We start from the raw sequence: 26082 nt of genomic DNA, 5'->3' as shown, positions 1-26082 counted from the left end.
TATGCCCTCCAAAGAATAATAATAATAATAACAACATAATAGTACTAATGCTCATGCTACATTTAGAGCTTGAAATGATCAGTGACATTTCCCCTGATGAGGTTAAACAGCCTGGCTCACGAGGCCGTGCATTTGCATAATAAAGATCAGAAGTCACTCCCGCCTACATCTCTCCCAGCACCAGCGCCTGTGTCCTTGATTCAGGGACACCACTTCCTAATGCACTTCCACGTGCGGTCCTGTGCAGTGATTCTAATCTTTGGCTTGCATGTGAAATGTCAGCTCTTTCCTTTTTTTTCTTTTTTTTTGTCTGGCAGAACAACAAATTATGTTTCTAAATGAGAAGGTGCCGTCTGTAATGGATAATATAATCTGTAAGTGCAGAGGCAGCATCTGTGACCTGTGGTGCTAACCTAGCAAGCTCCAGTCTATTTTCCCGCCTATCAGTTGATAGGAAAACATCACTTTCAATATAATAATTAATCATTAGCCAAAATGGATATCCCCATTGGTTCCTTGCCTCTCAGACAGCCCTGCCTAGCTTGACTATAAATCAGGGAAATATATTCTTTAATATCCAATGGAATATATTTCCAGGCAGCCTCTTCCCTCTATAAAACTGCAAAACACTTTGCAGAAACTGTTTGTCATCAGCTGAGGAGGGGAAGATGCTCCCAAGGTACCATTTGGAGGAGGGAAAATGTAGAGCTCAGAGAAAGGGAGGCAGTGAGTTCCAGACAGTGGCTGTAAACCAATGAGGAGCATCTCCTTGCAGTGGTGGGCTCTCGGCTGGGACAGTGACAGTCAGCACCTTCCCCACCCGGGCCCACTGGCCCCCTCCCCTTGGTTCTCTCTCCTCCCATCAGCCCACTGCTGGGCCCTGTCACAGCCCGGCAGGTCATCCCCTGGCCTGGCCCGCCACAAGTGCCAGTCCCCAGAGTCCCATCGTCCTCCTGGTTCTAATGGCAGCTGGAATCATTCCAGGCCACTCTTCTTGGTTCCAGGCTCTCTCTGGATCCGTTGAAATGTTTACAGCACCCAAGATGCTCCAAGAAAATAAATGAGCTGCCGAGCATGGTGGCAGGAAAAGTAGATCTGGAAGTCGAGATGAGATGAAGGAATCTGAGGACTCTCCTAGACTAACTTGTTTGACTATGACCTTTCAGTGGCCTTGTCCTCCTCATCTGAAAAGAAGGGGCTGTTAACGACTGTCAGTCCGTGCATGTCGGACCCCTAAGATTCCCAGGAAGTGCCTCAGTGTGGGGTGGAAGGACGACACAGTGGGAAAGAGCAGGGAAGCTTTCCCCTAACTTCAACTAGAGCTTTCAGCTTTTATGGTTTTACTGACTTGGTCTTTGCAAAGCCAAAAACCACTGAGTCAGATGATCTTTAAAGCCACTCCGATTTTTAAATCCTACAGTTCTCCATCTCAATATTGCCCACTCCATCTTTGAGCATGGACATCATAGGAAAAGTTGCTTCTGCTTGGGGCCTGTAATTGCATCTCTTAGTTACTAGACCCCTGTTTCCCCAACAGGGGTGGTTTGCCCTGAGGGGACATTAGGCAACATCTGGAGACATTTTTGGTTGTTACAACTGGGGAGGAGGAAGCTATTGGGACCTAGTGGGTAGAGGCCTGTGATGCTGCTAAACACCCTACAGTGCACAGGACAGGACCTCCCCCGCCAACACACACACACAATAAACAAGATCCAGTCCCAAATGTCGGTGGCATGGAGGTTGAGAATCTATGTAACCTGAAGAAAATATGCTCACAGGTGAGCTTCTGCGTTGGGAAGACTCCATTCAGCTTTTCCTCTGCCCCAGCTCAGACTGAGGGGTTAAGTCTGAGAATAGACTTAACCTGCCCAGAACTCCCTGGAGCCTTAGATCTGAGACACAAGAATATTTCCTGCCCTGAGGACAGTTGCCCACAGAACTCTTTAGTTCACCTCTAGAAGGGAAACTTCCATTGCCTGATTCCCAAGCACCCTGGAGCTGCCCAGGGTGTTATATACTCAACTTCAATCTATACCAAGAGCTGATGATAGTAACACAAATCCTGGACTTCTCATTCACTCCTTTACTGACTACTTACTGTGTACTAGGAACTATGTACTGAGGCTATTAGCAGGGAATAAGAGCTTGCAGTGGTTGGGAGAAGACTCTGATGAGACAAAACTGGAAGAAAGTTCTGAAGGCTTTCAGGGGAGCAGGATTCCAGACAACCAGAACAGCGAGGACCAGTGAGCTGAGCAGAGCTGCCCGTGTTCTTGGCAGCACAGTGGCCATGCAGGAGCCGGGGAAAAAGGGTAATGTTGGAGGGGCAGGTCTCGCAGGACCTAGCCAGCCCAATCAGATGTTCAGATTTTATTCTGAGAGAGATGGAAAGCCATTAGAGAATTCAGAGACAGTGTGTCATAAGCTGACTTATGTTTTAAAAGTGAAAAAGCACCAAAATACATTTGACAGGCTACAGTTGTCCTGGCTGCTCCAACTATCATTGTCAATGAAGCAGGAGTCCCAAAATGCTCCCATTTTCTTTTTGCATTTAAAGAACAGAATACACAAACAAAGGAAATGTTAGACTTCCTTTCATCATAAAGGCCCTCCTGATATTCTAAACCAGAGAGTACTGCGGCTGGTTTTGCAACACTCCAGGGCTGAATAGAGCAGGGTGCTCGGAATACCTTAAGAAGTATGGAGAAGTTCTCAAGTTTAATAAAACAAATTAATGCAAATTCCTTTCACTTGAATAAAAGAAATTTCTTGCCATGTACTACTTTCAGAAGAGGGGTAGGTTGGAGTGAAATGAAATCAAAACAGAGTCTGCATTCCCGAAAGGCTTAGAATCACTGATTAATACTGGAAGTCCAGGCAGGGAGAGGGTGTGGCCATCATCTGTAATTTATTCATAAATTGCCAGCTCTTCCCAGATAACTTTTGAAATAAAACGTGACACATGTTTAAATATTTACTGGCCTGCTGACCTATTTTTTTTTTTTGGTTAATTAGAATTTTTTTAAAGAAAACAAACATTGTGACATCAAACTAATGCAGACAGCCTCCACAGTGAGATAACTCAGGCAGGCTACAGTCAAGCAGTAAGTTAGGATTTACCAGAATTGTATCCAAGGGAGAAAATTAATTGGAAATATTAGAAATAGCCTCTGAATGTAAAAAGATTGAGGCTGCCCCTAACTTTCCCCACCTGTGTTTATTAAATTATCACAATAGATGTAAAAACATTTGTTCAAAATATAACGAGTTTTCAGCCATTGTTTTCCTGTTATTTTCCCTTAAATGTGTGTTGAGCCCCAAACCTCCTTTCCTCCAAGAAGAGGTTGACTGAGCAATTCTGTAGCTGTTCCTACAAAACAAAAAACTATTTTAAGATGTTGCGTTTGACTCCTTTCCCTCTTTTAACTTTTAATGGCTTTGTGCTTTAGGAAGAGGATTCAAGTTAACACATCCTACTCACTCCCCCCTCTGGAGCTTCTGCAGAGCCAGGCTTAGAGGACCTTTAAGATCAGAGTAACAGAGGGGGTTTATGTCGCTTGACTACAGGCCTATGGACTCCGGCTGCCCTTGCCAAAAAAGAGTTTAGTCAGAATGTTGCAGTAAAAAATATCTGATACATGGCAGGAACTGTAGCCAATGGCTGCCATGACAACTAGTGTGGTGTTCAAGTTGCTGGGCTAGGGAGATGAGGGCCCCCCCCCCTGGGGGGGGTTGCCGGAGGAGAAGTTGTCATGGAAAGGGAATGACATTTTTGGGTGGTCACAGAGTTTCTCTCAATGGGCTAGATTTAAAGACAGTGTTGCAGCTGCAGGGTAACATAACAATGGCATGTCAGTTTAGTTAGCTATGGATAGCTGCATATTGCACATGCACTTAATCTTTGCAATAACCAAAAGAGGTCAATAATTTTGTGATCCACTTTTCCCTGATGAGGAAGCTGAGACTCAGAGGTCTGGCTAAGCCTTCTGCATCGTTTCACTATTTTGTCCGAGCTGGAAGCCCAGCTGGAGAAGAGAAAACCTTAACTCTGAAATCTGGAGATTTCCCTCACCTGCTTTTATGCTCTGCAGGGCAGGTAACCCAGGGCATCTCCTCGGGATGAATGGCCTCTCCTCCTACTCTCACATAAGCCCCCATGGCGGGTCAGCAGTCTAACCAGAAGGTGTAGTGAATTATAGATAGCTGCAAATGCTTTACCATTTCTCTCATCAAAAAGTGAAATCTACTGTGCTTCCCTTGGAATTATGTGGGTTGGTCCTATGACTTGCTGTGACTACTAGAGAGTGGTACCAGTAAAACCATGGAACTTCCAAGATTAGCCTTAAAAGATCTACAGCCTGTGGTTTTGTATGCTTGGAACACTCCCTCTCGGAACTCAGCTACCGTGGTATGATAAGCCACAAAGAGGAGAACCAAATTGCTTCCCACATTCTTCAGCAGCCCCATTCGAGCCCCCAGCTGAGAGCCAACACCAACCGCCAGCTGTGTAAGTGAGTCATCGTGGCTGTTCCAGCCCTTTCAACAACACATGGAGCAGAAGAATTGCCCAGTGGAGCCCAGGCAACCCTAGAATCATGACAGATAATAAATGGTGGTAGAAGTGGTTGTTCTAAAGCACTAAATTTGGGGGGTAATTTGTTTCACATTAATAGATAACCAAAACAGTCTGTTTACCCAGGAAAATTCCCTCTTGAACAGAAGAGATCTTGAAGATGTTATATACATGGCGCACCTGACTCTGATGTAATGTGGCCAGATGAGAACCCACCACTCCCAGGATCCCTCATTTGCTTCTTGGGGAGGACATCTTTTAAGAGGGTTGGGTAAGCAGGAAGGATATCTGTGGCCCTACTGGAGTACAATATATCTGTTTCTTTCTATGGCATTTCTGGAACACTATCACTTGTGAACACACGAATTACCTCCATGTGTCTCATAATTGAAGCCAGGGAACAGAGCCACCCAGCCCAGAATTCAGGAGGAAAGAGTCTTGGAAGTGATGGCCAGTGAGCTAAAGGGAGCCGGGGAAAGAGCAGAACCTGTCTGTTTCCTACATACCCAATTAAAAAGAGGTTTTTGATGCTGAATTGAGGTGTCATGAATGCCTTGCTCTCCTTGCAAAGTTACCGAACTTATTCCTCACTAAATTTTTGTGAGTGTTAAAAGTGAGAATGTAGGCAAAGCTCTTAGCACAGTACCTGTATGAGTTGGGTGCTCAATCAATAAATATCCTTTCCTAGTTTGTAGTGGTTTTTGTTTCCACATTAAAATGGATCATGACTCTATAGTAGGTTTACCTCTAAAAAGGCAGCTAATTCCAATGGGTTATGTTACGTGAGCATACTTAACAGTTGTAGCCAAACCTATTGTTTTGACCCCATAAGATGTCTATGGAACACATTGGTAAATCAAGGCAGTCTCCATAGGGTTATGAGAACAGACAGATGGTCTTTGTCCATGAAACTTTCTTCCTGGCATCCCCTGAAAAGACAAGTAAAAGACTATTCTTCAAACTGTGCTGGGGAAATAATTTTCTTCAGCCTGACCTTTGACAAAAGGCAGTGTGTCCACTAGCTGTTGGGAGACACGAGTCTTCCATCAAGTGTAAATGGATAGGAGGCCTCAGATCCGTCCACACCTGATGAAGAGGTTTGCTTTCCCCACGCTGGTATTTATGGCCTTGTGCCACATGTTTATGTTTTCCCAAAGATGTGTTCAATCGAGCTCTCTAAAACTTTCCATATTTTGGATCAATTTCCATGGAGGATTTGCCAGGCTGCTAAGTTTCCAAGAAGACTGAATATCCTTGCACTCACCTAGTCAACTCAATCAGAACTCTAGCTAGTTTTGCATTCTAGTTTTGAAAAGAAAACTTCTTTGGGGGTGGTTTAGGGAGGCAAAGTGAAGGCTGCAGTTCTTTTTATTTCAAGAGGTACAAACTCAACATTCTTTTTTCTTTTTTTTTTTCTTTCAAAGAGTTAGAGGAGATGAGGCCGAGACACGGAGGAGGGGCAGAATTTCTATTTCTGCGGGTTCCTTAAGGCAACAGAGGAAGCTTGGCGGCCACAGGAGTCTAGTTAATGAGCGAGTTATACAATATTCATTGTGCTGAGTTTAACTCTTCAAACAGAACATCTAATTGCAAAAAGAAAAAAAAAGAAGCTAAATTACAGATGTTAAGACAACAAAGCCGGGGAAGAACTCCCTCTGTTGATAAAACTGTCCTTTCGCAGCTTCCTCCACTAACTGCATGCTGACGGAAGGCACCGCGGATCCCTGTCCTCATCAGGTATTCTCCTTAGCTCTGTTCCGACTGAGACACTCTACAGGGTCCAAGGAGGGCCACTGGGAGGCCTGGTCTGACGGTCTTCTCAGAGGACTGTTTTCTTGCTACCCACAGAAGGAGCGATCCAATTGTATTCAGCTTGCACCAAAACAAAACTGTTCTCCCCAATCTTCCTGACGTGCACAGTCTCACCACTGTCCCTCCTGGCGACAGTATCTGCAGCAGGCTCACTGAAGGACACTTCCGTCCGCAGGCGGCAATACTGGGTGTGCAGGTAGCGCAGGCCAGCAGCCAGGGCCATGCCCAGCACGGCTGACAGGCCAAGCAGGACTCCCAGCTGGGCAGTCTTGAGCTGCATCCCTGAAGGGGCCCTGGCTCCCTCCAGCCCAACTTCAGGCCTTGGGTTGGTCTTCCTAGGGTATCCCAGTCCACCCACTCCATCCGCCTCCCCTACTCTGGGGTCCCTGTGCTTTGATTGAGGTAAGAAGCTGGCAGAGGGCTTTGATGCCTCTGACTGGTCACCAGCAGCAGGTGGCATGGAAGTGCCAGATGTTTGGGAGACAGGGGTTGGGTCGGCTGTCCCAGCCCCATTCCCTGTGAAAGCTTCAGAGGACCGGAGGTGCTGGGGAGAGGTAAGCTGGACAGTGTACAAAGGGCGCCTTGTCACAGTCCTATTAGAGGCCTCCACTTTGTCCTAAAAAAACAAAGGGAATAAAAGGTCCAAGAGACTTGTCTTCCCCCTAAGCAGCCACTGAACTTTGCAACTACCTGGTGCTCCTTAAGGACTCCCCGACAGCAGCTGAAACCCTCTTCCCTGCTCCTAAAAGAGCACAGAGTAACATGCCCAGGTAGATAAATATGCATTTGGTATTGATGGGGATGGGGTGGCTAATGGAAACCCCGCAGAGAGCATGGAGGCCAGTTAGGAGAATAAGCTTTGGGTCCTTTAAGAGCCTTCCAAACTGATATAGGTGGTTGTGTCATCTCTGATGGCTGAAAGCTTTGAGTGTGTATTTTTATGGTAGGACCCATGCAAGAGGGACCATTTAACCTTACTGTAGGTTCCAATAAATTTAAGTAAGAATATTATACCATGTTTTATTTTGTGTGCCTTCTAAGACTTCAAAGGAATAGTAAATCAGTGGGCATGTATATTTTATATTGCCAATTGATCTAACTTCTGGGACCATACATGATGTTTTGAGGCCAATGTTTTAAAGGAGGGGTGGATGGGGAGAGGAGAGAAATTATTAACCAAGGCTAAGTGGGAAAACAAATCACTAAAACCATCAATTTCTACAATTGCCTATAACTTCAGAGACACTGCATATAATGGAAAGGCCGATATTGATTAGTAGAAAGACGCTATGTGTATATCATACCTTTGCCCTCTTCTCTCTGACTTTGGCTACTAGTCTAATTGCTCCAATTTCCCAGTCTGGAACTTCCCACTCTGGAGTCAAAATACCAATCTCAACCTCCATTCACAACTCAAGCTCTTACCTGTTCATCCCTCTCCGAGGACAGGCAAGTTTCCATTGACTCAGAGCTTGGGTCATCATGAGTCCTAAAGGGAAGAATGGAAGGGCTGAGAAGGGGTCACTAAGGATTTGGACCAAAAAGCAATGTTTCCCACCACTATTATGGATACTGATGGCAACAGATTCCCTTGGAAAAACTCCTGAGTTTGGAGTCGGGGGCAGAAGGGAAGAGTTGGGGGGACAGGCAAGTGAGGATGGTGGCAAAGAACTCACCAAAAGCTATCACTTACTACTTTATAGAAAAATATATTTATTTAATCTTATAAATATATCTAAAATATTAAAAATACTTTAAAATTTCATTTTATTTATAGCAGAATCTCAGAGACCTCACCCCCTCCAAGAAAGTACAGTTTCCCTGGGTGATTATCATACCCAGCTCTTCTGACCAGTAGCCTTTCTACAGTCAGGGTTTTTCACATACTTAAGAATAAATATGGCTGAGATCTTTCTTTGTCAGACTCCAGATCAAGTGCCCCAGTGTTCAGCCTCGTCTCACCACCCGTACTGAATGGGCCACCCTCACACTTACCTGTGGTGGGTGCCAGGGCCGGAAGCAAAGCCCTCTGAGGAGAATTCCCTAAAGGCCACAAGCCTCTCCAGCCCACGGACATCCAGGGATGGTTCTAGGGCTGGGCTGATGCCCCCGAGGGCTTGCTGGCCACTGCTGCCTGCCGTAGCTGTGTGTGAAGATGGTTGGGACAGAGTCTCTGCAGCCCCAGGAAACTTTGTCACCCAAATGTCAGCAGGAACAGGATCTAGGTTGTCCTCCTTTGCAGCTTCAGGAAGGCCAACAGCAAAGGCATCTGTGTGCTGCTGCAGAAGAACCATGGGCGCCCTGGGAGCTAAGCAGAGGCCCGAAGGCACCACAGAGAGAGTTTGAGCGTTTTCCCTGGAGCGATTGGTACCAACAACTACAGGAGAACAGGGTAAATGGTAGAAACTTGAATGTGCCACAGGGACAGACCATTCGTGTGCGCCAGTAAAAGTGTCAACAGAATGATGGTCCACCCAGTCATCGAAGCCCCTGACCAAGCAGCAAAACACCTGATTTCTCACATCTTTTTACAGAGTAAGTCCCTGGCCTTTCTGGGCTTGTGTTTCCTTAACAGCCACCATTCAGGGAATAGAGAAACCACTATGACCACCATATTTTTTTCCACCTCTGCCACAACTGCTTCCAGCTAGAAAAAAAAGTGGACTCCCACAACTCAGATCTTTAAAAGCCCTAGGTCTTTCTTGCCGTGTTATCAACACTAAAAGTTTCTTTCCCTGGTAACCATGATGACTTGAGCGTCTGTCCTCCACTGCCTCCACCATCTGATTTCCCATTTGTGACTGGCTCATGTGATAGCCCAGAACATTAGAAATAGCTGCACCCAGGGCAGCAAGAAAGCAAATGCAGGTTTTAGAGTCACATTATCATCTGGGTTCAGTTCTTTCCACTCTGCTAATTCCTGGCTTTGGGCAAGTCCTCCCAGAGCATTCATTTCTTCATTTGCAAAAGGGGGCCAGTAATGGTACCCATGGCATAGAATTGCTGAGGGGGTGAAATGGAATCAGGGATGTAGAAGCATGAAGCACACACAGTGCCTGGCACACATTACCCATGCATGGAGGGTTTCCACAGTGATGATTAGGATGACAATAATGGTGTTGACGAAAACAGTATTGACAGAAGTTTCTCTGGCCAGGGCTCGAACTGAGATGCACTGAAGCCTCCTTTTTTTGGATTGGGAGGGGAGAGTGCTACTTTGTTACAGTGTTTCTAACACTCAAAAACATTGCGATGAAGAGCAAAGCAGTCTAACCCAGACATACAGAACATGGCAAGCTAATAGCTTCAAATTCCTGCCTGAATACTGAGTGAATTTGGATATTTTCTGCAGATGACTGTGTGCTGGGCTTTGCTACGGTTGCTGGAGACACAGAAGTGATGCAGAGATGTAATTGCTGTCCCTGAACTCGGAATCTAGGAGGAGAGACCCTTACATGCCCAACCATATAAATTATAAAGTGATGAGCACTTGGGTACCAGAGCTAAGAAAGCAATTATACTTGCTGCTGTGGTCAGAATGCGTCCTCCCCAAATTCATATGTTGAAATCTGATCCCCAATGCAACAGTACTAAGAAGTGAGGCCTTCAGCAGGTGATTAAGTCATGAGGGCAGAGCCCTCACAAATGGGATTAGTGCCCCTATAAAGGTTCCCTGAGGGAGTCTGTTTGCCCTTTCTGCCATGTGAGTACACTGCAGTCACGGTCTATGAGGACATGGGCCCTCAGCAGACACAAAATCTGCTGTCGCCTTGATCTTGGACTTCTCAGCCTCCAGAACTGTAAGAAATAAATTTCTGTTGTTTATAAATTGCCCAGTCTAAAGTATTTTGTTATGGTAGCTGTACTAGACTAAGACACTTGCCTAGCAAGAAGTATGGGGAAAAGTCTCACAAAGGAGATATTCAAACTGAGCTGTGAAGGAACGGCCTGAGGGACAGTCTGGTTCGAGCAGGGCCAGGCATCAGAGAAGCTGAAAGCTCAAATGATGCTTCTTCCTGAAGCCTCAGTTTTATTTGTATTTACATTAAAACTAACACGGTTATGCTTGGGGCTGGAATGCAACATTTGCATGATTTATAAACTAAAACATGAGACTTCAAACAAATGTTAGGTGTGTAGGGTCTTCTCTAAAACCTCAAGCTCTTTGCTCTGCTTTGAGGAGTGTCTTGGTGGAAAAGTTGGAAGAGTTGTTCTTGGCAATGGAAGAAGACAGGTTTTGGGGCAAAGGCAGAGAACGGATGGTGGTCCCTGGCTGTCTCTGTGCCTGGCTCTGCTAGGCTGAGCAGAGGCAGGGATTCCCTTTGGATTCTGGTCTCATCGTACTAGCAAAGAATAAAGGGAGGAATAAAGAACAAAGGAAAATGGGACTGAATAGATTAAGGATGGAATCTTCTGTGCAAGTAATCAGATATCTTTATAAGTGCGTCTGTTCAGAGCACTTAACTACAAATAAACAATAAAAACGAGTTCCATATCACCAGGAATTTTCAGGTAATTCAAACATTCTCTAGCTTGTTAGGTTTTTGTTTTGTTTTCTTTGTTCAGAAGTTCATGGGCCAATGGAGTATAAAGTCACATGGTGAGCAAGGAAAAAGTCCATTCCCATTGAAAATGTCCTATTCCTGCTTGGATTCTCCAAACCGGCTGCAAAGAGCCACCCACCTACCGTGAAAAGTAACAATAAAAACAGAATGAGTTTTCATATAAAAAAAAAAAAAGAAAGAAAGAAAGAAAGAAAGAAAGAAAGCTCATTTCTTTTTTGTGCTCCCTGTGTAGCTTCAGGGGACTAAGGAAAACAGCTAAAATATTGTGATGATCAGTAAATATGGGGGTAGAAAGTGTGTGCTGTTTTCGGTATTGCAACACGGCTCTCACTGTCCACCCCAGGGCCCGACTTAATTTGTTAGGTTAGGCCGGGAAAAGTGTGTTTGCCCAGCCAACAAAGCAACTGCAAGCCATTCCCCCTCTCTCACTGATGTGTTATCACGTCCCTGAGAACCGCTGCAGTTGGCCAAGACAGGTGTTTATTGCTTGTTTTGCAGGGACAGGAAACTGGCAATAGTCACTTTTAAGTGAAAATAGATAACTGCAAAAATAATAAGGACCACCAGGCTGGCGAATAAAGTGGCTAGCTGTACCTGAAGCGGTTCCTTCAATATTGTCCGGCCTCTGCCCAGGGGTTGGCCCCAGCGACCCGGGCTCCACGCCGTCCTCAGAATGGGCCCTGCTATGAGTCTGCTGAGACACAACAGACGATTCAATCCTTGCCCAGTAAACGAAATATGACTGGACTACTGATAAACTGTGGAAAAAGAAAGAGCAGAGTGATTCATGGATTTAGTTTCCTTTAAATAATGCCTCAGGCCAACCTAATAGAAAGGAGAGAACATGCTAAAAGATAAAGAACAAAAGTCTAAATAAATAGAAGAACTAGAGAGTGATTATTTTATTACTCTCTGAGTGACTTCATTCTTTTAAAAACAAAATCTCAGTAGCTGCAAATAATTAGACTAGGAGAGGATACGCACAAATCCATTACCCTTCTGAATAAATATAGTCGTTAAAAATCTCATTTTGATGGAAGGTGTCTTTTTGAACTGTTTAGACTCAGATAAAACATTTCATCTTCGACTTTATTATTAGCCATTACTGATAGACTGTCAGTCACATCATTATTTGAAGACTTCATAATTCTATTGTATAACCGTACAGTTCTATTGTAATTGTAGGTTCTATTGGAAATGAGAAATAAATCCTTAATATTCTAAATAACAGTTTGAATACATAATGCCTTTCGTCAGTAAAAATCACCTTTGCAAACATTATGCCATTTATCCTCCCAAATATTTCACTGAAGTAGGTAGGGATTACTGGCAAGCATCATTTCCCCCACCCAAGGTATTCAGAAGGCAGTCGGAGCAAGGTGATTGATTTGGCTGAGGTCACCCAGAGAGTCAAGACACACATGAGAGTCATAGTTCAGGTCACCGACATGAGGTGTCCCGACTCGACATTATCGGGGGTAAGGGTTCCCGGAGGTGAGGGATCACAGGGTGACTTTGAGAGTGGCTTCTCATCAAGGGACTTAGCTCCTTTTTCTGTCAAATGTTGATAACAGCTTCTAAACGACTTCCTATGTAGCCATAGCAGCTATGATGGTAAATCCAAAAATAGAAATGGAGTCACTTTGAGAAATAAAAGTGACTGTACTGATTTAAGGACTTCAAACAACAGACACTCTGCATCGGGTAGGAACCAAAGCCATGGGCAGAAGCTGGTTACACCCACAGGTACGTGGGCCCTGGGCTCACCACGTAGGCAAGATCACAGGTGCATAGCGTTTTCCTTCCTGCCACCCTGTCTGCTGCATTGGGCCACCAGGAAGGGGTGGAGAAAGGACACTACGGGGACGGGGCCACCACCTGTCTCTCATTGCTCTCGACCTGGAGGGCAGCGTGTGGCTCCACCCTCAGGCACAGTCTCCCTCACATACATAGGAGGAGGAGGAGGGGAAAGAAACTGAGGAACCCACACCCTTTCCTGAAAGAAAAAAATTATCTTTCTTGATAAATGCAAGTGTCTGAAAACAATGACAAAACAAGTACCACATTTTGAGTAATAACGATGCTTATATAGCACTTACTGTTGCCAGGAACTCATCTAAGCATGCTGTAAATACTGGCTCTTTCATCCTTACTCAATCCTGTGAGGTAGGTGCTGTCACTGTCACACTCATGTGACAGGTCATGAGTCAAGGCCCAGAGCCTGGCGTGGCTTTCCCTGGGCCCACCTGCCTGTCTCTCTCTTCCTCAGCTCCCTGCCCTGTCTCCCTGCCACCAGCTCCCACGTCCTCCAGTCAGAACTTCCTGGGAGGTTGGCCAAGACTCATCTGTGCCGGGAAGGAGGGGACGTGACAGGCTCCGGGACCACAGATAATGCAAATGGGGAGGGGCCACCTTCTGCATGGGCTGTCTAGTGTGGGCAGCCCCCAGTGACCCTGCCCTTGTCACAAGGTGGCTATGTAAGGGGGCGACAGGGAATAAGAAGAAAGTGGGGAGAGAAGCTCCCCTCTCCTCAAAGTAGGAGGCTCAGTTCCCAAGAAACAGCACTTCACTCTCACAGGAATCTGATGTCCCCCACGGGCTGGGCCGGGGCCTTCCACACAAACGAGAGGTTTCTCTTCGGAGACTTGTCAGAGTGGGTGACTGCGTCGGCCTCTTCAGAGCAAGTCATCAGTTTGGAACGAGGAGGAATGAAGACAAAAGTGCCAGCTATTTGATGATCAGACACTCTTCGGGCCTGAAGCAGAAATCCCATGAAATCCCGGCTGCTTCTCACAGTCACTGCAACAGAAAACATCCATGCAAGGTGAACACGCTTGACTTAGTTCCACTGGGTGATTTTGTACGAGTATTTTCAAACTAAAAGCTTAACACCAGCCCCTAGAAAGTGAACAATCCATTAGGGGGAAGAGATGGGGAAGTCCTAATTCACACCAAAATAAATTCCATTTGGATCAAAGGTGTGTAAAAAGGAAAAGACAAAAGAACTAGAGACAATTTTTTCTCCTTTTTTTAAATACTGGAGTTAGGAATGCCTCTCTAAGCAAAATTGAGTTGCCATAAAGGAAAAGATATATAAAGTTTGCTATATTTTAAAAAATCTGAATATAGATGAAATCAAAAAGTCAAATGATAAAGAATATTTTTCAAAGAAAAAAATTATAAGACATAAAACAAATATACATAGTTATGGTGAATCAGTAAAAAAATGACCCCCCAATGATGAAAAGACACAGAAAATAAAACAGGCACAATCATAATTTTAAAAGCAATTATAAATGAGATACTACTTTATACCCATTATATTAGCAAATATTAAAATGTGTGAGTATAACCAGTGCTGACAGGATTATGGAAAAACAAAGGCACTCATTCACCAGTGCTGGGTCTACAAACCATGCAATTTTGGGGGGACACCCTGACATCTTCCATATTTAAAGTGCAGTTACCTCTGATACATGCTATAACATCAATGGACTCTGAAAATGTAGTGAGTGAAATAAGATACAAAATGACAAATATTGTATGATTCCATTTATGTGAGGTACCTAGAGTCAGCAAATTGATAGGGACAGAAAGAAGATTAGAGGTTAGCAGGGGCTGGGGGTAGGGAGGGGTGGTAAGTTATTTAATGGGTACAGATTTCTGTTTGAGATGATGAAAAAGTTCTAGAAATGGATAGAAGTGATGGTTGCACAATATTGCAAATGTTCTTAATGCCACTGAGCTGTGCACCTAAGACTGGTTAAAATGGTAAATTTCATGTTATGTATACTTTACAATAAAAGAAACTACTCCTTCCCGAAGCGCAGTCACCCTTTACTCTAGAAATTACACATCTAGGACTTTTCCCTACTGACACACCTGCATAAATAACTATGGCAAACACTGACACTCACTCCCTAACAGCCTTGCTCCCATCATTCCCTGCTCACAGAGCCCAGGGGTTACATTCATGTGGCAAGTAGAGACCTCTACTCTCCAGGGAAGTAAGGTCTCTCCCTCTCACCAGGGGATAAATTGTGATTAGATGAGAACTAGTGTTGGTAATTCTGTTTCCCTGCACCAGTGATCAATTCTGGCCAATGAGGGCAAAACAGGATGAAAACTCAATTCACTGATGATAGCAGAGCAGGAAAATGGAAAAATCCTGGGATCTAGACGATGTCATTGGATAGCCTCACCAAATCTAGATGCTCTACCTCCAGACTTAAGAGGGAAAATTGAATGTCTATATTGGTTAAGTTTCTATTAATTATATTTTCTGATGCTTACAACTAAAAGAATCCTGACTTATACAATGAGCAAAGGCATATGTAAAAGGATGCTAATTGTAATTGTTTATAATGCCTACAATTAAAAAAAGTACATACCCATCAATAAGAAACTATTATACAATTGACCCATGAATGATGTAGGCATGAACTACCACTTGGATTTTTTTCAACCAAGCGTGGATGGAAAATACAGTATTTTTGGGATGTGAAATCACATATAAACTGGGATCTTCAGGGCCAACCAGGACTTGAGTGTGCGTGAATTTGCATGTAAGAGGGTGGTCTTGGAACTAATCCCACCCCCTACCCTCAGGATACTAGGGGACCATCGAACCAATCACAAGACCTCTAGACAATGGACTGTCATGAAATCATTGATAAGCTACATGTACAATAAAAGATATTAACCTTATTGTTGGGTGAAAAATACAAATGTTGAACAGAATGATTTAATTTGTGTCTGCTTAAAGTTATATTCATCAGAGATCTCATATTCATGCATGCTTATATGCATGAAAAATTTCTGGAAAGATGTACAAGAAATTTAACAAGGCTTACCTCTGGAGAATCAAATTGAATGTCCAGAGCAAGGGAAGGGAAACTTTACTTTTTATTTGCTACCCTTTGATACTGTTTTAATATTTTTAAAGCACATAATACCTTTAAGCTTATTAAAAATTTTAGCCCCTCATTTTCAATTGAAGGAATAGCTAAATCAGGGTCATTCCTTTATAGGCTTGCTAAATGCAGCGTGGTATCTGTGATCATTTTATTTTCCATACATTTGAACTTTTATTAATACACATATGAACAACTATTTAGAACAATTAAACCCCAGGCACTGTGCTAGGCATAGAGCCTACATCTATGAACAAGGTAACATAGTCCTTACCTTCAAGGACCTCAGAGATCCCAGCAAGAAAACTCACAACATAATAAAGTAACAACTGACTCTCCTGAATCCATGAGGTGCTACCTCAAGTCATTTATTACATATGCTGTCTTAGTTCCAGTCACAATCCAATTATGTTTCCCTCAAAATACCTGCAGAATTTGAGTGTCACAATTTTTGGGGTCATTTCTACCGATTTTCCTCCCTAACATAGTGTTTCAATTTTTATCATTTTCATTCTTCTAGCCACAGGACAGAGGGGTGCCTAGGCATTCATCCCTTCATGCTGGGGGTGGCTGGACATATACTGGGTGCATACTGGGGGGTTGGCGCCCCCAGAGAAGTGGCCTCCATCCTTGAGGAGCCTCGTGCATTTACCCACATAAATTCATAGTGTGCTGTCCGCGTGGCATCATTTTCTGTGTCATGCTGGGGCAAAGTTGGGGAAGCTCTGTTAGAATAGACTTAATTCAGCGTGGGGAGGATGTTGCTGTTGGGCCCATGTACTACCCACACGTGTTTTTTTTCACACTTATCAATATAACAACACGATTGGATAAAGCAATATTTATGGAGTAAATTTCATTTTCATTTATCACCTCTAATTCCCATCAAAAGAATCAGCAAAGATCAAAAGGGGGCAGAGCAAAAGCTGCAGATGGTTTGCACTTGCCTGTGGCTGCCTGGACAGTTTTCTGCCTGCACTAAGCTATGGTCCAAGCACCTGCAGCTTCCTTCCCTGCTGTCTCTCGAGGCCACCTTGGGAGCACGGTCCTAGGTGAGCTGGTGGACTCTGAGGTGTGTGTGCAGGGAAGGGAGGTGTTTTTTACCCCTGGAGGGCAACCTGCAACCAATACCCCTCCCCCCGACAAGGGATGAATCAGAAGTACATGTCACTCGCTTGCTCAGAGGGTCCCCTCTGGCATTGAGCCCTAGTTGCCCACAGCAGTGACCTGCAAGGTCACACTCCCTTTATCAGTGTCTCTCTCTTCCTCACCTGTGTTTCTGGGATCATCTCCCACATAAACTACCTGCACTCAAGTTCTTTCTCTGCGTTTATAGATACTTCAACTAAAATAGTAGGAAATTCCCTTTTTATCCCCCAAATAATTTTAGTTTTATTTTTAAGTTGTTATGGTGTATATTTATGGTGTACAACATGCTGTGTTGATATACTTATGCATAGTAAAACAGTTACTATAGTCAATCAATTAACCTATCCATCATCTCACCGAAGTATCTGTTGACAGATGAATTTTAGTTTTAAATCATGAGAAAAAAGTATATTTCACACACACATGATGCATGAAGGTTGTTCGGGGTAACTACATTTATATCTGTGATAAGATATATTTATGTCTTATGACATATATATTTATATGTTATGATGAGGAAAATAATTTCCATAATAATGTCATTTGTACCATCTTCTCTCATATAGATCACTATTAATACAGGGATTCATTATCATGTGGCTTTCATGACACAAATATTTCACACTTATTTTTGGCCAAATAATGGCTTCTTAGGATTAAGCCAAACTTTAGTCCAGGAAGCTGCTGCCCGGGACAAACACGACTTGGAAGATTCCATGGGGGCTCTGGAGCTCCTTAGAGTCTCAAAGCCTCGCCTGCACGTACCTGGAATCTTGTCACCTGGTGCGAAGGAGGACCTGCTGGTGTGGATGGTGATGTGGTGGGTCTCAGGGCGCTGAGGCTGGGCTCGGATGTGTCTGGGCTGCATGTCCTCGCAGGACACCGCGCTGGCACCGTGGGAAAAGGCAGAGCAGCAGGAAGCCAGGCAGAGGGTGGTGCAGGCCCAGCCTGCAAGGGCAGCCTGGACCTTCATCCTGCCCCTCCCTGTGTCGAGACAAACAGCTTCAATCCAGATGCTATTGAAGAAAACGAGATGAGGCCTGTTTGGGGTGTGACTGACCTGAATCCCACACTGCCTTTGCACGTGAGATACTTTTAGTGCTGCCTCCCCAGACTGAAATGCTCAAGGTCAAGATCAAAAAGACATGCTAGGCTATAGGAAGTGTTTCCTTTCTAAATACTTTAACATCTATTCTTTGTGATTTTCTCATAATGTAGGACCAGATTGCTTTTTTTTTTTTTTTTTAGAAAAAAAAAAAGAGAGACTTTAATTATGAAATCAAAGAAATAAGACCAGAAAATGTTTGTATCCCAATGTGAACTGCTTGCAAGCCCTCCGATACCCAGGGACAGCGTGAGCTCCAACACAAACTGCTGGAATAGACACCTACTATTCCAACGTGGTCAGGCAACATGGCATATGGTGGCTGGGATTAGCAGCTTAGCTCCACAATTGAAAGCTACTGAGTTAAGTGCTACAAAACTTGTCAACTACCAATTATTTAGAGGTGATTGTTAAGTTTGCAATGCTTTGGTATCTCCTTGTCTTTTATTTCGCTGTTTTTAATTATTTCACTACTTTTGGTGGTGAAGAAGATGAACAGAGAAAGTTACACCCACATCAATTCATTCTATACCTTCTTAAATACATTAGATAAACTTGGCTCAGGAATAGAGCACAATGATTGGATAAAATAGCATTTATAGAGTAAATTTATTTTTGTCCATTACCTCTAATGCTCATCAACAGGAAGAATTAAAAGTTGACAATATAAAAGAGGTTGACATAAAAATAAAGGGAGAGATAGCAAATAAGGCAAAGGAGATCTCTCTGAAGAAATATTCAGGATGATCACAGGCATTTTTAAGTGTTCTATTTTGATTTTTTTATAGTCCTATGCACAGGCATTTTAAAAGTTTGGCTAATATTTTGATCTCGGGAGCAATGCAAGGCAACAATATCTCTCCCCTCTAAAAAGTTGGTTTTAAAAGGTAAAAATAAAATCCAAAAATGTAGTGAAACAAGCTATAAAAACAGTAAACTAAGGAAATAACCCATACAACAATCAAGTGTCACGCACTCCCACAAGCTGTCACACCACCGCCTTTTAGGTTCATGAGGTAAGAGGTGACAGGAATATGACCTGGAACTCAAACCTCTCAGACTTGTCTTTAGAGTCCTTCAGACAATGCCTTCCTTTTCTAAGTTTGTTTTCCATGAGTCACTAAACGTCAAAACTTCTACACCGCAGGGACCTTCCCACAGCTTCCCAGACACCTTAGGAGGTACAAAGAGGATCTGTGGAGGCCCATTCAGTCAAGGAGGACAGGGTCCTTTCCATTTCCTTTCATGAGGGCTGCATAGAAAACACCCCTCGAGCCTTGGCTGATGGCAGAAGGCGGTCTCCTTTCCAAAGGCAGGTCAGGCCGGGCGCGGCGGCTCACGCCTGTAATCCTAGCACTCTGGGAGGCCGAGGCAGGAGGATCCTTTGAGCTCAGGAGTTTGAGACCAGCCTGAGCAAGGGCAAGACCCCGTCTCTACTAAAAATAGAAAAGAATTATCTGGCCAAGCAAAAATATATAGAAAAAATTTGCCAGGCATGGTGGCGCATGCCTGTAGTCCCAGCTACTCGGGAGGCTGAGGCAGGAGGATCACTTGAGCCCAGGAGTTTGAGGTTGCTGTGAGCTAGGCTGATGCCACGGCACTCACTCTAGCCCGGGCAACAGAGTGACACTCTGTCTCAAAAAAACCCAAAAAACAAAGGCAGGTGAGACGCGGTGCCCATGGAGGAAGACCACGGCCACAGCCACACCCCAGTGCTCCCCACCTTAGAATTCACTGTGTCTTCTTCCCCCCAGCACCTTGTCTACCTGAACCCTGAAAAACATCCACTTACCTGGGAACACACTTCCCGGCAGGCTTGAAGGGATGCTTGCCCCTCTCTGAGTTGCGAAGACACATCCTTTAAACAAAAGTCTTTTCTTCTCCTTTCAGCGTTTCCACGAATGGGGAGGATAACAGCTGTTACCACTAATCCTCGGCATCTCCAGGAACCGTCCCCGTGTCTAAATCCAGCCTAAATTGCGTTAGTTTTCTCTAAAACCGCACACACACACACACACAGAGTTTTCGGCCACATCACTGTTCAAGCCTGTGTGAAGGAGAAAGAACTGGAACAGGTTTTGCACGCGACTGGCATTGGCATCCTCTGCACGAGCTGGATGCTTCCATCTTGGCCTCCCTGCCAAGGGGAGAATGTTTGAATCAAACACATCTCAGCCTTCTCTCTTTCTTCAGTCGGCGTGGGCTGAAGTTATTCCTGGTGAAGAGGGATTGACACCACGGCCTGAGAGCAGTATCTGGTACAAAACCCAGCACACAGTATATATACCCCCTTCCATGGCCCTCACACTAATGCTGATTTTGCATGCAAATAAGAACCACCTGAGATACCTGATAGAGCACAGAGCCTAGCGATCAGTGTTCCTCAAAGTTGGGTTCCCAGAGCACAACTTCAGCATCACCTGGAGGCTTGTGACAGTAACGATGAGAATAAAGAAAGAGGAGTGGGCTCAGGAGTAGAATTAGGATTTGGCGTCTGACTGAACGTAGGATGTCCGAGAGAGAGAGAGAATCTCAGGATTGATGATGCAGGGTCATATGAAGTAGGCAGCTCTGGAGAGAGCAATGGTCTCACCTTAAGGCCACATTTCTGCTCCAGAAAATTATAATGAAAGGAGTGACTTAATAGGCAAAGCACTGGTTTGCAGAACAAGTTGCTTAGCTTTTCATTGCAAGTGCAAATGAGACTATCTGCCTTATAAATACCAAGGGATTTTGAGCTTCCTTGGCCTGTGATTCCAGTGTTCCCCACACACAGAATGAAATCAAATAAATTAAACCTGGTTTCTCTAAGTCTCTATCCCACTAGGAAGGAGGAAATCTCAGTCTCCCTGAACCATGAGAAAATCTGGGAGGTGGAGAAAATCAGAGTAAGTGCTTCCATTGCTGCTGGGGGCACTGCGGGCTCAGCCTTCCCAGCTGCACCCTGTGTATTTCCTTTCTGAGTTTCCCCAGGGCCCCTGCACTGGGTCCTGCTGCAGACCCTGCTGCTGGGGGAGAGTGGTAACCACTTCTCCACTCCCCTCTGCTCTCATCCTTAGTCTTAGGGACAAAAGCCTCCCTGCTCTCCTTCCTCCACACCCTCACCCTGTTACCCCCGGGTCGCCAGGCATAATCTACCTGCCACAGGTAGAGAGGTAATCTACCAACACCTCTGCTTTGGCCCTGTAACACAAACTCCCCTGAGGCAGGGATTCTCAAAGCCCCAACCACCAGGTTAGAATGGGGGTGCAAAGAGGTAGGGAGAGCACACCTAAACGGCTCAATAAATCAATAAATATTCCTGCCATTCACTCATGTAATACTTCTTGTTGGAAACCAGGAGGACGCCTTATCCTAGCTAGGCATGACCCTCATTGCCTGCCATGTGCACAGCCTCTGCTGAGCCTGCAGCATGCCCCCTGCCCCTCTCCCCTGTGCCCCGTAGCCACCTGGTCACAGTGGGAGGGCCCTTGATAGGCAGGGCTGAGCCAGAAACTCTCCCTGGGAATCTGCCCAAGAAAACATAGAAGGCTACTTTATACCAGTGTTGGCCAATAAAAACATAATACAAGCCATATATATAATTTAAAATTTTCTGTCTGGGCACGGTGACTCACACCTGTAATCCTGGCACTCTGGGAGACCAAGGCGGGAGGGTTGCTTGAGCTCAGGGGTTCAAGACCAGCCTGAGCAAGAGCGAGACCCCGTCTCTACTAAAAAAAAAAAAAAAAAGAAAGAAAGAAAAATTAGCGAGTGGCGATGTGTGCCTGTAGTCCCAGCTACTCGGGACTACTGAGGCAGGAGGATCACTTGAGCCCAGGAGTTTGAGGTTGCTGTCAGCTACAATGATGCCACTGCACTCTACCCAGGGCAACAGAGCGAGACCCTGTCTCAAAACAAACAAACAAACAACAACAAAAAATTTCTACTAGCTTTTTTAAAAAGTAAAAAGGAACAAATAATATTTATTTTAATAATACGTTTATTTAAGTCAGTTTACTGAAAACTGCATTGTATGTGCAAGCAGTATAAAAAAATATTAGTGAGATATGTTGCATTCTTTCTTTCACAGTAAGTCTTTGACATCCAGTGTGTATGTTACACATACAGCACATTCTCAGTTCTGACTAGCCACATCTCGGGTGCTCAGGAGCCACTCGTGGAAAGCTGCTACCATATCGGGCAGCACAGGGCCACACCAAGGCAGGTGGTTGAGCAGAGATGCCATGATGTGGGGTCAGGCCTCATGGCTGTATTGTACCACGTGCAGGATATGGAAGATGAGGCAGCGTGGCCGAGGGGATGAGATAGAATTAAACACAGTAGCATATTTATACCACGCTTACGCAGGACCTACCACATACTGTTTTAGTCAACTAGCTGGCAAATTGCCTCATTGATATTCACAACACTCTCAGGTCTGCACTAGTATTATCCCATTTCATGGGTGAGGAAACTGAGTCGCAGCATTTCTGGAACTTACCAAAGTTCACACGGCTTTCAGGCTGCGACAGATACGGTTTCTCAGCACAGCTTTCCACCGAATAGCTTTGTAACCTCATCTACAAAATGAGAACTACAGTTCCTGTATCTGCCTCCCAAAGCGCTTGTGAAGTTTCAGTGAGATAATAAACAATAAGCACTTAGCCCTGAGCACTGGGTGAGAGACAAAGGAAGAGGCCATACCCGCTCTGTTTGGGGAGGGAGGAAGCTGGCCGAGCTACAGTGACAATGCCGTGTGGCCTGTGCACAGAGGGGAGGTGCCATGTGGCCCAGAGCGGTGGCCAGAGAGAGTGTGAATGTGACGAGAGCAAGGAGAGAAGCAGGAACCAAATTGAGAGCCAGAGAGAGGCAGCAAGGACCTGGCACCAGTCCCCTTCCAACGTGAAGGAGGCCCAGCTGTGTGCGCCCAGAAAGTGAGAACACATTCGTTTTTTTCGTGAATCTGCTTGAGGCCATTTCACACCAGCAATTTGGCTGGACTTGATATAGTAACATGACTAAATCTGTTGCATTAACATCCCATGGCCCCGACTAGAACAGTTATATTAATGTCACACACAGGGGAAGTCTCATGGTGGGTTTTCTGGTTATAAATCAGACACTTTGTGTCCTTTGGCAAATCGCTTGACTTCTCTGGGTTGACTCAGGTATAAAATAAAAGGTTTGAATTAAAGAATCTCTCTTAGATTTTTTTTTTCAGCTAGAGAATCATACATATTTTTAAAGTTTTATTTTAGTCATAAAGGTATAAAAATGAGCTACTCTTAAAACATCTCGAGATGACCTGGATTAAAATCTGGTGCATAATTATAACCTGCATCGACACAAGCTCACATCACTCCTGGTTTAAGTGCCAGCCTTGAAAAAGTTAAAAACATCCCCTGAATGCTCAGAAAGGAAGAACCTGTTGAACTCACCAGTCCAGTCCTGTTTCTGGCCCCTTAACTCCAGCAGACACAGGTACATTTTCTTCATTTTCAAAGATCTCTGGAGATCATACCTTCGGTAACTCACAAACAACCTTTGCTATAAGAACAGTTTTCCCTTTTCAGACCTTTATCATGAATTGCTGTTGAAATTGACCAGTGTTTTTACATAGAAGTTTGCTATTCTAGTGTCATTATTATGATGAGAATTTTAATGTTTAGATAGATTTTTTAAAAAACATCTATAGATCTCTGAAGTGTTGGACCATCTGTGTAAGAAAAGAGAAAAATTCTCACTATTCTCTTCAAACTCTAATTTACATAAAAGTGGGAAATCAAAGGACATGTATGTACATTTGGCAGTCTTGTTGACTTTTGCTTCATTTTCCATGCTACTGTGTACTTCCTGCTACTAAAAAAAGAACGGTGTCGTGCCTTTATTCTACCCAATTATCCTCTCTTTCATTCTCCCTGTTAAAGAACAATACGTACCTTCTGAACTTGTTTCATAAAAGAATCTTAAAAAATACAGCTAATACAGGACTAGAAAACTAATTCATATTTGAATGTTTACTATTTGCAAAGTGACATGGAAAACAGTTTACAGATATGAGAAAGTATTAACAGGATCTTCTCTGTTGACATTTTACTTGGAGTGAGGCAGCAAAGAAGAGCTCTAAAGTCAGACAGTAAACTAGTTGTGTGGCCTTGGACAAGTTAATGTTGCTGAGCCTCAGTTTTCCCATCTGTAAAACAGGGAGACTATTCAATTTCTCACAAGGATGTTGTAAGGACTAGATGCACTAGAAGTGATGCATAGCAGTAAATATAAACTATTAACAGAAGAGAGAGAAAAGCCAGGTTACCAGAGTCTGGGATACCAGAATATTCCAAATAGAAGCAAGAAAATATGGTTCGTGTTAGAGGTTAGGTGGAGTTTAGATGGATGGAGAGAGGTTATAGGACATTCAAAGCAGGAGGGAGAGCTTGAACAAAGGTGTGAATATGGGAGGAACAGATAGTGTCTGGTGTAAGTATCCAGACATAAAATAAGGCACACCTGACATTGGGTGATGGGGGCTGAGATGCTGGTGGCGTAAAAGGAGATTAAAAGAAGAATCTGTTAAGATTGGAGATTGCTTGTATAGAGGCAAAGGAGGGGTTAAAAATGATTAGTGTTTAGAGAGCTTGGACAAATACTACAATCTATACGTAAAAGAGGGACGTTGGTGGCAATTTCTTAAAATAAGATGACAGTGAAATTTGGCACGTCAGTTGACTCTTCCTTTCACAAAAGATTTCTCTGTAGCACGTGATGCTGTTTGATAGCATTTTACCACAGAACTTCTTTCAAAATTGGAGCCAGTCCTCTCAAACCCTGCCTCTGCTTTATCAACTCAGTTGTACTATTCTAAATCCTTTGTTGTCATTTCAACGATGTTCACAGCATCTTTACCAGGAGCAGATTCCATCCCACGAAACTTTCTTTGCTCATCCATAAGCCGCAATGCCTCAGCCATTCAACTTTCATCGTGAGATTGCCGCAATTCAGTCCCATCCTCAGGCTCCACTTCTAATGCTAGCTCTATTGCTATTTCTGCCACATCTGTAATGATTTCCCCCACTGAAGTCTTAAATCCCTCAAAGTCGTCCATGAGGGTTTGAATTGACTTCTTTCAAACTCCTGTTACTGTTGATATTTTGACCTCCTCCCATGAATCATGAATATTCTTACTGGCACCTAAAATGGTGACTCCTATTCAAAAGGTTTTCAACTTACTTTTCCCAGATTCCTCAGAGGAATCGCTAACTATGGCAGCTATAGCTTTACAAAATGTCTTTCATAAATAATAAGACTTGAAAGTCAAAATGACTCCTTGATCCATGGGCTGCAGAATAGATAATGTGTCATCAGGCATGAAAACATGTACATTTCCATCAGAGCTCTTGGATGACTGAGTACATTGTCAATGAGCAGTAATATTTTCATAGAATTTTTTTTTTTTCTGAGCAGTAGTTCTCAGCAGTGGGCTTAAAATATTCAGTAAACCATGCTGTAAAGAGATGTGCTGTCATCCAGGCTTTGTTGGTCCATTCCTGAGCACAGGCAGAGTAGATTTAGCATAATTCTTAAGGGCCCTGGGATTTTCAGACTGGTAAATGAGCATCGGCTTCAACTTAAAGTCACCAACTGCTTTAGCCCCTAACAAAAGAGTCAGCCTGTCCTTTGAAGCTTTGATGCCAGGCTTGACTTCTCCTCTCTGGCTATGAAAGTTTTAGATGGCATTTCTTCCAATAGATAGTTGTGTCATCTACACTGCATCTGTTGTTTAGTGTAGCTACCTTCATCAATTATCTCAGCTAAATCTTCTGAAGTAACTTGCTGCAACCTCTATGTCAGCACTTGCTGCTTCACCTTGCACTTTTACGTTACGGAAATGGCTTCTTTCCTTAAGCCTTGTGAACCAATCTCTATTAACTACAGACTTTTCTTCTGCAGCTTCCTCACCTCTTTTGGCATTCATAAAATTAAAGA

At 44.0% G+C, this 26082-nt stretch overlaps 1 protein-coding gene across 1 annotated transcript; it reads right to left on the bottom strand.

Moving 5' to 3' along the window:
- Positions 1 to 6027: 6027 nt before the first annotated feature.
- On the bottom strand, positions 6028 to 17985 carry REELD1 (reeler domain containing 1). Its single transcript, XM_045550671.1, has 6 exons — positions 17778 to 17985; positions 13527 to 13749; positions 11545 to 11708; positions 8381 to 8693; positions 7811 to 7874; positions 6028 to 7001 (listed from the first exon to the last, which is right to left on the bottom strand). Exons 1-6 carry the CDS (start codon positions 17983 to 17985, stop codon positions 6393 to 6395), a joined length of 1581 nt encoding a protein of 526 aa, XP_045406627.1. The 3' UTR covers positions 6028 to 6392.
- Positions 17986 to 26082: the final 8097 nt, after the last annotated feature.

Source organism: Lemur catta, chromosome 5 (assembly GCF_020740605.2).
Source record: "Lemur catta isolate mLemCat1 chromosome 5, mLemCat1.pri, whole genome shotgun sequence".
Classification (NCBI taxonomy): domain Eukaryota; kingdom Metazoa; phylum Chordata; class Mammalia; order Primates; family Lemuridae; genus Lemur; species Lemur catta.
This window is presented reverse-complemented; position numbering and strand designations above follow the sequence as displayed.